Consider the following 12,907-nt stretch of genomic DNA (forward strand, 5'->3'; position numbering starts at 1 on the left):
GAAATCCATTAGGTTCTCACCAAGTAGGTTTGAATCCAACCAACTAAGTTTATCGTTATTTCTAATTTTAACTGAGTGCTGACAGAACTAGTTATCATTTAACTAGAGGGAAAGCCATCCAAACACATCCATGTTCTCTTATTTCTGTTCATTTGTCAGTCCTCAACAAATTTCCAGTCGGAAATGGAACAAAATCTGAGCCAAGTTGGTGATATCATTTCATTCTGGAATTTGTCTCTCCTTAGGCCTCTGTCACTTTTGGTGTGTATATATTATATATGAATTTATTTACAGGATGTGGGTGTCGCTGCCAATCCCTAATTGCCCTTAAGAAGGTGGTGATGAGCTGCCTTCATGAACCGCTTCAGTTCCTGTGGTGTAGGTACACCCACAGTCTGTTGGGGTGGGGGGAGCTCCAGGATTTTGACCCAGTGACACTGAAGGAACAACGATATATTTCCAAGTCAAAATGGTGAGTGGCTTGGAGGGGAACTTCCAGTTGGTGGTGTTCCAATGTATCTGTTGCCCTTGTCCGCCTGGCTGGTAGTTGTCATGGGTGTGGTAGGTGCTGCTAAGGAGCCTTGCTGAGTTTCTTCAGTGTATCTTGTAGATGGTACACACTAATGCCACTGTTCGTCGGTGATAGAGGGAGTGAATCTTTGTGGATGTGGTGCCAATCAAGCTGGCTGCTTTGTCCTGGATGGTGTCAAGCTTCTTGAGTGTTGTTGGAGCTGCACTCATCCAGGCAAGTGGAGAGTATTCCATCACTCCTGATTTGTACTTTGTAGATGGTGGACAGACTTTGCAGAGTCAGGAGGTGAGTACTCATTACAGGATTGCTAGTCTCTGAGCAGCTCTTGTAGCCACAGTATTTATATGGCTAGCCCAGTTCAGTTTCTGGTCAATGGTAACCCCAAGAATGTTGACAGTGCAAGATTTAGCGATGGTAATGCCATTGAATGTCAAGGGACGGAGGTTAGATTCTCTCTTGTTGGAATTTGTCATTGTCTAGCACTTGTGTGGCACAAATGTTATTTGCCACACTTGTCAGCCCAAGACTGGATATTATCCATGTCTTGCTGCATTTGGACTGCTTCAGTATCTGAGTGAATGGTGCGGAACATTGTGCAATCATCAGCGAACATCCCCACTCTGACCTTATGATGGAGGAAAGGTCATTGATGAAGCAGCTGAAGATGGCTGGGCTGAGGACACTACCCTGAGGAACTTCTGCAGTGATGTCATGGAATTGAGATGATTGACCTCCAACAATCAAAATCATCTTCCTTTGTGCTAGGTATGACTCCAACCAGCGGAGAGTTCCCCCCCTCCCCCCGATTCCTATTGACTCCAGTTTTGCTAGGGCTCCTTGATGCCGCACTTGGTCAAATGCTGCCTTGATGTTAACGGCAGTCATTTTCACCTCACCTTGGGAGTTCAGCTATTTTCTCCATGTTTGAATCAAGGCGTTAATGATGTCAGGAGCTGAGTGGCCCTGGCGGAACCCAACTGGGCATCAATGTGCAGGTTATTGCTAAGCAAGTACCACTTGAAAGCATTGTTGATGACCCCTTCCATCACTTCCCTGATGATTGAAAGTAAACTGATGGGATGGTAATTGGCCAGGTTGGACTTATCCTGCTTTTGTGTGCAGGACATAGCTGGGCAATTTTTCACATTGATGGGTAGATGCCTGTATTGTAGCTGTACTGGAGCAGCTTGGCTAGGGGCACGGCATGGAGCACAAGTCTTCAGTACAATTGCAGAATATTGTCAGGGCCCATAGCCTTTGCAGGATCTAATACCTTCAATCGATTCTCGATATCACGAGTGAATCGATTTGGCTGAAGACTGGCATCTGTGATCCTGGGGACCACTGGATGAGGCCGAGATGGATCATCGACTAGGTATTTCTGGCTAATTATTGCTATAAATGCTTCAGGCTGATGTGCTGGGCTCTTCCATCATTGAGGATGGGGATATTTGTGAAGCCTCCTGGTCCACTGCAGCCCCGAGAACACAATCAGCTATAGATCCAGAATATTAAACTTCAGCCCAGTTACAGGGATTGTGAACATCAGCAGAAACAAACCCCAACTATCAGAATGAAGATGGTTCAGTCCTGGATGTGATTAACAGCAGTAATAACGGCAGAATCCAACCTCTGCTGTGACCTATGAACTCGCTGGTGTCTCTGCAGTTGGGATGAGTGAGTGAATTTCTTCCCACACTCAGAACAGGTGAATGGTCTCTCTCCAGTGTGAACTCGCTGGTGTGCTTTGAGCTGGGCTGAAGACCTGAATCTCTTTCCACAGGAAGTACAGCTGAATGGCTTCTCCTCAGTGTGAATTCGCTGGTGCTTCAGCAGTGCAGAGGACGCAGTGAATCCTTTGCCACATATAGGGCAGGTGAATGGTCTCTCCCCAGTGTGAATCCGCTGGTGTATCAGCAAGTCAGATGACTGAGTGCATCCCTTCCCACACTCGGAGCAAGTGAATGGTCTCTCCCCAGTGTGAACTCGTTGGTGTCTCCACAGGTCGGATGACTGAGTGAATCCCTTCCCACACTCAGAGCAGGTGAACAGCCTCTCCCCAGTGTGAATTTGTTGGTGTGTTCGCAGATGGGATGACTGAGTGAATCCCTTCCCACACTCGGAGCAGGTGAACGGTGTCTCTCCAGTGTGTATTCGCTGGTGCGTTTGCAGGTGCGATGACCGAGTGAATCTCTTCCCACACTCGGTGCAGGTGAACGGCCTCTCTCCAGTGTGACAAAGCTGGTGCACCAGCAGGTGGGATAACTGAGTGAATCCTTTCCCACACTCTGAGCAAGTGAACGGCCTCTCTCCAGTGTGAAACCGCTGGTGTATAAGCAGGCTGGATAACTGACTGAATCCCTTCGCACACTCGGAGCAGGTGAATGGCCTCTCCCCACTGTGAACTCGCTGGTGTCTCAGCAGGTCAGATGACTGAGTGAAACCTTTCCCACACTCAGAGCAGGTGAATGGCCTCTCTCCAGTGTGAACCCGCCGGTGTCTCAGCAGGTCAAATGACTTAGTGAATCCCGTCCCACACTCAGAGCAGGTGAATGGCCTCTCTCCAGTGTGAATACGCTGGTGTGCTCGCAGGTTGGCTGACTGAGTGAAACCCTTCCCACACTCAGAGCAAGTGAACGGCCTCTCCCCAGTGTGACTGCGCTGATGCTTTTGTAGCTGAGATGGGTAATTGAATCCATTCCCACATTCCTCACATTTCCATCGTTTCTCCATGGTGTGGGTATCCCTGTGTGTCTCCAGATTGGATGGTCAGTTGAAGCCTCATCCACACAGAGAACACGTGTACAGTTTCTCCCCACTGTGATTGGTGCAATGTTATTTCAGGCTGTGTAACTGGTTAAAGCTCTTGGCACAGTCAGTTCACTGGAACACTGTGACTCGGGTGTGTCTGTATCTCAGTGTTTTCCCAGTCACACTGATGTTTGAAATCCTCCCCTTCCAATACCCTGTCAAAGGAGTTTACAAAAGTCATCACTATCAGTGCAGGGTAGAAATTCAGAACAAACAATTCTAGTTTTTATGGAACGTTTCTTCCTCTCTTGCTCCCACAAAGCTGCAAATTCCCAACCCACACACTTTTGCTCCTCCCTGTGCTGAAATCCAAACAGTTTTGCACAATTTTTTCCATATATTTTTAACAAATTTGTACAACTGGAGATAACAATATGGTTGATTATTCACTTCAGCCATTATTCGTGACAAATCATTAATCTGAAACCCCCGACCATACAGAATAGCAGATGTTAACCTTGTGTCCAAAACTCAGTGTGGAGATTTCTTGAGTGATCATGAAGGTGGTTTCTCCAAACCTCCCAAGGTTTCCTTCCTTTTCTCTTTGTTTCGCCGAATGCGAGAGGTCGCGCATGCGCCCATCATACATTGCCCCTATAAAGATGGCGGCCGCGCATGCGCCCCTCACTACATTGACCCTATAAAGATGGCGGCCGTTAACTCGGGCCTTTCTCCCGCAACTCCGAGCAAACGCGGGACCGATGGCTCCTTACCTAGGGTTTGGGGCTAACACCGTGAGTTTATGAAGCTTTCAACCTCACCCCCCGGTCCTATGTCTATTCACGGGTTTATTTTCGGCCCTGAATCTGCACTCGGTCTATTTAAACCCACATTTTAAGTCCGTTCGCTCGAACTCCCTTCCCGTCTGTCTCCACGGACTGCGCATGCTCCAACTCACACCGATTGTGGGCAGCTCCAGACCAATAGGAAGAGGGGGCGGAGCTGGAAGACTGAGCAGGAGCCCCTGGTCCTCGAGCCAATCGGAGTGAATGAGGGGCGGAGCAGGGTGGGAGTGAAACATGCGCAGTGCCGGGGCGGGATCACGATAAAGGCGGTCCAACGAGAGTCCCAGAAAGGGCGAGTGCAGGAGAGGAATGGAGCCGGAGGGTGGACTGGGAGGATTCACAAACTCCGGGTGTAGGATTCCAAATCCGGATTAGAAACTCCGTGAGCCGATTGTTAGGAAACTCCTTTTCCAGGGGGTTAGAAGGGGAAGATTTACACACAGCAAACTCAAACCAAGAGAAATGTTTGTCTCACCTCAATTTCTATCCTGGACTGGCCTGAAACACAGTGAATTCACACTGGGGAGAGGCCATTCAGTTGCTCACAGTGTGGTAAGAGGTTCAGCACATCATCCCACCATTCACAGTGGTCCTTTTGAAGGATCAGAGTGTGAGAAGTGCTTTAAAAGGTGTGGGGAAGCTTGCTAGGAGGTTTGCTAGAGCTGTTGGTGGGGGTTTAAACTAATTTGGCACCGGGGTGGGATACCGAGTTGAGGTATAGTAGGGGGTGATGTACAGACAGGTATATAAGAAAAAAACAAGTCAGTCTGGAAGGTAGAGTGTACATCGTCAAGTTAAGGCACAAGGGAACATAGCAAGGCTGGATGGCATTTATTTTAATGCAAGGAATGTTGTAAGGCAGATGAGTTGAGGATGTTGATTAATACATGGGGATATGATATCATTGCTATCACAGAGACATGGTCAAGGGAGGGGCAGGACTGGCAGCTCAATATTCCAAGGTATAGAATCTTCAGGCGAAAGAGGAGGGGCTGCAGGTGGGGGGTTGTAAAAAAGGTGGTGGTGTCACAATATTGATCAAGGAATCAATTACTGCAGTAAGGAGGGATGGTATCTTAGAAGGTTTCTTAAATGAGGCCATGTGGGTAGAACTTAAAAACAAAAAATGGGCAATAACATTGTTGGGAGTGTACTATAGGTCCCCAAACAGTCAGGGAGAGATAGAAGGCCAGATATGTAGGCAAATCTCAGAAGTGTAAAAATAATAGGGTAAATAGTAGGGGATTTCGACTTCCCCAATATTAATTGGGATAGACAAAGTGTGAAAGGCTTAGAGGGGGCTGAATTCTTAAAATGTATCCAGGAGAGCTTTTTAAGCCAGCATATAGAAAATCCTACAAGAGAGGTGCTGGGCCTGCTTTTAGGGAACAAAGCTGGGCAAGTGGTAGAAGTGTCAGTCGGGGATTATTTCAGTGAGAGTAACCATAACTCAGTTCGATTTAAGGTAGTCATGGAAAAGGACAAAGATGGACCAGAAATAAAGGTTCTGAATTGGGGGAAGGCCAATTTTAATATGATAAGACAGGATTGGCCAAAGTGGATTTGTAACAAAATCTACAACAGAGCAGTAGGAGTCAGAGAGAGTGCAGGGCCAACATGTTTCCATAAAGGTGAAGGGTGAGACTAACAAGTCCAGAGAATCCTGGATGTTGAAGAATTTACAGTACTTTGCATCTGTATTAACTATAGAGAAGGATGATGTAGATATAGAAATCAGGGAGGGGGACTGTGATACACTTGAACAACTTAGCATTGAGAGGGAGGAGGTATTAACGGTTTTATTGGGCTTTAAAAGTAGATTAATCCCCAGGCCCAGATGAGATGTGTCCCAGGTGCTGTGGGAGGCAAGAGACGAAATTGCAGGGGCCCTGACAATTTTCAAATCCTCTCTGGCCACAGGAGAGGTGCCTGAGGACTGGAGGACAGCTAATGTGGTACCATTATTCAAGAAGAGTGGGAGGGAAACCAGGGAACTATTGGCCAGTGAGTCTAACATCAGTCATAGGGAAACTTTTGGAACACCCTTTGCACACACAGGGCAGGTGAATGGTTTCTCCCCAGTGTGAACCCGCTGGTGTGCAGTGAGGTCGGAGGAATACCTGAACCTCTTTCCGCAGGAACTGCAGCTGAACGGCCTCTCCTCTGTGTGAATTTGTTGGTGTTTTAGCAGGTTGGAAGACACAGTGAATCCCTTCCCACACACGGAGCAGGCGAATGGCCTCTCCCCAGTGTGAAATCGCTGGTGTCCACTCAGGTGGGATGAAGACCTGAACTTCTTACCACAATAAGTACAGCTGAAAGGCCTCTCCCCAGTGTGACCTCGCTGATGTGTCAGCAGAGTGGATGACTGAGTGAATCCCTTCCCACACACGAAGCAGGTGAACGGCTTCTCTCCAGTGTGAATACGTCGATGGTTTCTCAGCAGAGATGGATAATTGAATCCTTTCCCACAGTCCCCACATTTCCACGGTTTCACCATGGTGCTGGTCCCAATGTGAGTGCGCCAATGAATTTCCAGCTGGGGTGGATGACTGAATAGCTTCACACTGTTCTCACATTTTCTTGTCCACACACAGAACGCGTGTACAGTTTCTCCCCACTGAATGCTGCAATGTTTTTTCAGGCTGTGTAACTGGTTAAAGCTCTTTCTGCGGTGAGTTCACTGGAACACTCTCACTCGGGTGTGTGTGTGTGTCTCAGTGCTTTCCCAGTCACACTGATGTTTGAAATCTTTTCCCACAGAAAGAACAGTCAAAACTTTCTCCTTCCACATTCAAAGGCCGATGATATTCAGGTCCTGATGAATCGAGTGACTGTGCAATCTTTATGTGATGTTTGGTTTGAGTTTCCCATCCACAAATCTTAATACTTCATGATGTTTGGCTTCTGAAAATCCTTCCCTTCTAATAAGCTGTAAAAGGGGTTAACGAAAGTCATCACTGTCAGTCCAGCATGGAAATTAATAATTGACAATTCCACTTGCTATTGAGTATTTCTTTCTCTCGTCTCCCCTTCTCCCACCCCAAGCTGTAAATCACAGTGCCACAAACTCTCTCTCCTCCCTGTGATGAGATCCAAACCCATCATGCAATCTCCACCATTTCTTTGCTCCTCTCCCAGTTTTCTATCTCCCTCTGCTCTGGCTGGGTTCAGTTCTACAACCCCGCTGTAAACGGAATTTAAAAGCCTTTACTGTCAGTCTAAGATTATAAATTGAGAAAAGACAAACATTTCTCTGGGTTTGAGTTGCCAGGACCAAGATGATCGCGCATGCGCCCTGCTGCACATTGCCCCCTATAAAAATGGCTGCCGTTACCCCGGGCCTAGCGAAGGGAGAAATCCAGACTTTTTTGGCCCGTTCTCTGCAAACACAAGACCGGTACCTTGTTATTTGGGGTCATCAGCCTGCACTGTGTCTTTATGGAGCCTCCGTACCCACTCCGCTGGGTTCATTCCTCCTCACACACCCAATAACTCTGTTAGTTTGCTCCACTCGACACCCTATCACGCTCGGAGCAGCTTCAGTCACGGACCAGCACTGCGCATGCTCATGAAACAAACCTCAACGCGCGTGCTCCAAACTCACACGGTAATGCGCATGAGCAGAGAGCTGCTACGAGGATAGGGCACATTCTGATCCTCTTTCAATTCTGGGTAGCCCTGCCGCCATTGAAGGCCAATTTTTTTAAACAGAAAACTATGTTTTGTGATCCGATGATGATTGGAGCCCAGGGCCAAGATATAATATTATTAATTCAACTGATATAACCAACAAAGTTCATGGGCCCTCTGCCATAGTTCTGTCCCGGGTGTAAATAACCGCAGAACAACCCTTTACATTTAGATGTGAACTCACTGGAATCCCAGCAGGCGATGTGAACAAATAATTTTTCTTCCCATAAACAGAACCTTTAAATTCCATCTTGTCAGTAACATATGAAAACATGAGCATACGAACAAGGAGCAGGAGGAGGCCGTTCGGCCCCTCAAGCATCCTCCGCCATTTAATAAGTTCATGGCTGATCTGATAGTAACCACAAATCTGCATCCTGCCGACCCCGATAACCTGTCACCCCCTTGCTTATCAAGAATCTACCCACCTCTGCCTTAAAAATATTCAAAGACTCTGCTTCCACCACCTTTTCAGGAAGAGAGTACCAAATCCTCACGATCCTCTGAGAGTAAATAATTCACCCCACCTCCATTTTAAATGGGCGACCTCTTATTTTTAAACAACCACGTAATGACTCGATTGCAGCATGGGGCCAGTGGAAAGTACAGTTAATGTAATTTCCAAGCAGTGAGGAAGTGAATTTGCAATTAATGTGCACCATGTTTGTGTATTTTCCAAATTGAAACTTGAATCGAATGTATTCATCTCCATCTTGAGCATAAAGGTAGAGTCAAGTAGACATGGAAGATCATTCAATGGTGGAGCAGGCTCAAGATGTCGGATGGTTTACCCCTGCTCCAATTTCTTGTGTTCTTTTGAACATCACTGTCAATCATTTCCATTCAAGCACAGCAGATGCAGAACCCACCCTTTCAGCTCCTCCCTTCCCACATTCCAGGGCCCCAAACACACTTTCCAGGTGACACAGTGTTTCCCTTATACTTCATGATTTTTTGTGTTGTGTAGTTGCTACTCATGATGTGGTCTCCTCTACACTGAGGTAACAAAGCCCCAATTGTGTGACTGCTTTGTGGATCATCACCATTCGGGCTGCAATCATGATCCTGAGCTTCCAACCAGTTTAATTTGCATCCAATCCCACGCTGACCTCAGCCTCCTGCCTGTTCCAGTTAAGTTCAATGGAAGCTCGAGGAGCAGCAGCTCATCTCTGATTAGACACTTTACAACTTTCCAGACTGAACATTCATTTCAATAATTTAAGATCATAACCACTGCTCCCATTTTTTTCACACAGTAGGTCATAGAGTGATAGAGTTATACAACACAGGGACAGGCCATTTGGCCCATCGTATCTGTGCCAGCCATCAGGCACCTATTTATTCTAACCCCATTTTCCAGCACTCAGTCCGTAACCCTGTGTGCTGTGGTGTTTCAAGTGCTCATCTAAATACTTCTTAAATGTTGTGAGGGTTCCTGCCTCTACCACATCCTCAGGCAGTGAGTTGCATATAGCCCCCACCCTCTGGGTGAAATGAAATTTCTTCAAATCCCTTCTAAACCTCCTGCCCCTTATCTTAAATCTATGCCCCCTGGTTATTGACACCTCCACCAATGGGAAAAGCTTCTTCCTACCTTCTTCCTCCATCAGCCTCCACTCCGGCCCCCTGCACTTCAGCCTTCCCTGCTCTAAGTAAAACAACCCCAGCCTTTCTAGTCCCTTTTCATGGCTGAAACGCTCCAGCCCAGGCAACATCCTGGTGAATCTCCTCTGTACCCTCTTCAGTGCAATCACATCCTTCCAATGGTGTGGCGACGAGAAGAGCACACATACTCCAGCTTTGGCCTAACTAGCATTTAATACAGCTTCAACATAACCCTCCTGCCCTTATATTATGTGCCCTGGCTAATTAAGGCGAGTATCCCATATAGCTTCTTAACCACCTTATCTACCTGTGCTGCTGCCATCAGGGATCTATGGACATCTACACCTAGGTCCCTCTGATCCTCTGTACTTCCTAGGCTCCTACCATTCATTATGTATTCCTTTGCCATGTTAGTCCTCCCAAAATGCATCACCTCATACTTCTCAGGATTAAACTGCATTTGCCACTGCTCTGCCCATTTTACCAGCCCATCTATATCGTCCTGTAATCTAAGGCTTTCCTTCTCACTATTTACGATACCACCATTTTTCGTGTCATCTGCGAACTTACTGATCATACCTCCTACATTCACGTCTAAATCATTAATGTAAACTACAAACAGCAAGGGTCCCAGCCCTAATCCCTGCGGCATACCACATATCGCAGGCTTCAAATCACAAATACAAACTTCAACCACCACCCTCTGCCTCTTACCACTAAGCCAATTTTGGGTCCAATTTTCCATATTGCCCTGGGTCCCATGGGCTCATACCTTCTTGACCATTCTCTCATGCAGGAACTTGTCAATGTAGACTACATCAGCTGCACTACCCTCATCTACAACTAGTCACCTCCTCAAAAAATTCAATCAGATTTGTTAGACATGATCTGTCCCTGACAAAGCCATGTTGACTACCCCTGATTAATCCCTGTCTCTCCAAATGGAGATTAATCCTGTCCCTCAGAATTTTTTCCAATAGTTTCCCTGCCACTGATGTTGGACTCACTGGCCTGTAATTATCTGGCTTATGCCTACTACCCTTCTTGAATATTCACCGTCCACCAGTCCTCTGGCACATCTCCTGTGGCCAAAGAGGATTTGATAATTAGTGTCAGAGCCCCTGCAATCTCCTCCCTTGCCTTACATAGCAACCTGAGATATATCTCATCTGGCCCTGGGGAATTATCCAATTTTAAACCCACTAAAACTGTTAATACTTCTTCCCTATCGATGCTAATTTGTTCAAGTATATCACAGTCACCCTCCGTGATTTCTGTACCTACATCTTCCTTCTCCATTGTGAACACAGATGAAAAGTAATAATTCAAAATCTCACCAATGTCCTCCATCTCCATGCACAGTTTGCCACTTTTACCCCTAATGGGCTCTAGCCTTTCCCTGGTTATCCTCTTACCTTTGATATATTTATAAAATGCTTTTGGATTTTCCTTAATCTTGCATGCCCCCTGCCCCCTGTTCACTATCCTATTTACTTTTTGAAGTAACTCCCTACACTTTCTATACTTCTTAAAGGCTTCTGCTGTTTTCAGTCCTCTGTATCTGCCATAAGGCTCCTTTTATTTCCTTATCCAATCCTCTGCACTCAATTTCCTTTTTGATTGACTCCCACTGGTCTGATGTAGACTGATCCCAGTCCACTTTGTCCAGATTCTGTCTTATCATATTGAAATCTGCCTTCATCCAATTCAGGACGTTTATTTCCGGTCCATCTTTGTCCTTTTCCATAACTACCTTAAATCTTACAGAGTTATGGTCAATATCTCCGAAATGCTCCCCCATTGACACTTCTACCACTTGCCCTGCTTCATTCCCTAAGATTAGGTCCAGTATCGCCCCATTTGCCTTGGATATTGAAGCAAATCTCATTTCAAAATGAGGACACAAAGCAGGTAAATATTAAATCCAGGAACAAATCCTGAGGAAAATGGATCCCAATGTTTGGCAGGAGGTGCAGCTAAGAAGTGAACAATTTTATTGATGATTGAGTGGAAAGCATTGGACCCTTAGTCAATTATCATGGCCGAGTGGTTAAATGGATGGTTCTAAAATCCATTGGGTCTCCTCAGGTAGGTTCAAATCTTAATGACTATGGTTCTCATTATTGCTGATTTCAGCCAGGTGTCTACAGAACAAATTATCCAATAAAGGAAGAAAAATAATCCAGAAATCCTCCTTAGCTCTGAAGAAGAATCATGCAGACTCGAAACATTATCTCTATTTCTCTCTCCACAGATGCTGTTGAGTTTTTCTTGTGCTTTCTATTTCCTGCTTCCACAGAATCACACAGTACAGAAGAGGCCCTTCGGCCGATCGAGTCTGCACCAACACATGAGAAACACCTGACCTACCTACCCAATCCCATTTATCAGCACTTGGCTCATAGCCTTGAATGTTATGATGTGCCAAGTGCACAGTATTTTGCTTTTATCCAAAAATTCTCATGATTTTTGGACTCTAAGGGAATGAACAGGATCATATGGGAAATTGGTGTCGAGGCTGGGGATCCTAAGAACATAAGAACATAATAAATAGGAACAGGAGCAGACCATTCAGCTCCTTGAGCTTAGTGGGGATGTCATTAACCAGGGGGCATAGATTTCAGGTAAGGGGCAGAAGATTGAGTGGGGATTTGAGGATTTTTTGTTTCACCCAGAGGATGATTGGAGCCTGGAACACACTGTCCGAAGGTCTGGTAGGGACAGAAATCCTCACAACACATAAGAAGCATTTAGACGAGCACTCGAAATGCCATAGCATACAGGGCAACAGGCCAAGTGCCTGAAAATGGGATTAAAATAGATCGATGCTTGTGGGCCAGCATAGACATGGTGGGCTGAAGGGCCTGTTTCTGTGCTGTATAGGTCTATGACTCTGAGACACTATCTTCTTGTCTTTCGATTTCCACATTCCCATCTAGCCCCGATAACCTTTGATTCCTTTGCCTAACAAAAATCTATCTACCTCAAAAATATTCAGTGACCCCACTTCCACCACCTTCTGAGGCAGGTTTTGAGGCTGCGGATCCGCTTTGATCTTATGAAGTGACGGAGGAGGCTTGTGGGGCCTTATGACGTATTTTTGCTGCTTTGCTTCTGTTCTATTTCAGTAGCAGCACCAGCCAAGGTGATGGGACAGCAGAAGATGAGTTTTGTAGTATGGCTGAGCTCTAGTTTTCAATGTCAGTGTGTGTTCAAGTCCCACCACTATCAGAATTGAGCTTTCAAAAAGGTGCCAGCTCACTGTCAAAACAGATGCCTGCCACGCTTCATTTTAACAAGGAGAACAAGGAGAGACAATGCAAATATAAATTGCAGCAGAGGAAAGGCAGGGTTATCAAATTAGTTGAATTTCTTTGCCATAAGACAGAATGGACACAATGGGCCGAATGCTCTCCTCCTCTGCTGTAGCCATGTATAAGTTCTTACCAATGACATTAACCTGTGCACAGGGTCAGTTGTC

At 46.0% G+C, this 12,907-nt stretch overlaps 1 protein-coding gene across 5 annotated transcripts; it reads right to left on the minus strand.

Moving 5' to 3' along the window:
• Positions 1-1,690: 1,690 nt before the first annotated feature.
• On the minus strand, positions 1,691-7,673 carry LOC121270501 (gastrula zinc finger protein XlCGF8.2DB-like). Of its 5 annotated transcripts, XM_041175830.1 has the most exons (3): positions 7,533-7,673; positions 6,172-7,060; positions 1,691-2,808 (listed from the first exon to the last, which is right to left on the minus strand). In XM_041175830.1, the coding sequence occupies exons 2-3, from the start codon at positions 6,626-6,628 to the stop codon at positions 2,117-2,119; spliced, it is 1,149 nt and encodes a 382-aa protein (XP_041031764.1). In that variant the 5' UTR covers positions 6,629-7,060; positions 7,533-7,673; the 3' UTR covers positions 1,691-2,116. The 5 variants fall into 5 exon arrangements, with proteins under 5 accessions (XP_041031764.1, XP_041031766.1, XP_041031768.1 ...); XM_041175832.1 differs by lacking the exon at positions 6,172-7,060 and having other exon boundaries at positions 1,692-3,498; XM_041175834.1 differs by lacking the exons at positions 6,172-7,060; positions 7,533-7,673 and adding an exon at positions 4,175-4,311 and having other exon boundaries at positions 1,692-3,498.
• Positions 7,674-12,907: the final 5,234 nt, after the last annotated feature.

Source organism: Carcharodon carcharias, chromosome 27 (genome assembly GCF_017639515.1).
Source record: "Carcharodon carcharias isolate sCarCar2 chromosome 27, sCarCar2.pri, whole genome shotgun sequence".
Lineage (NCBI taxonomy): Eukaryota > Metazoa > Chordata > Chondrichthyes > Lamniformes > Lamnidae > Carcharodon > Carcharodon carcharias.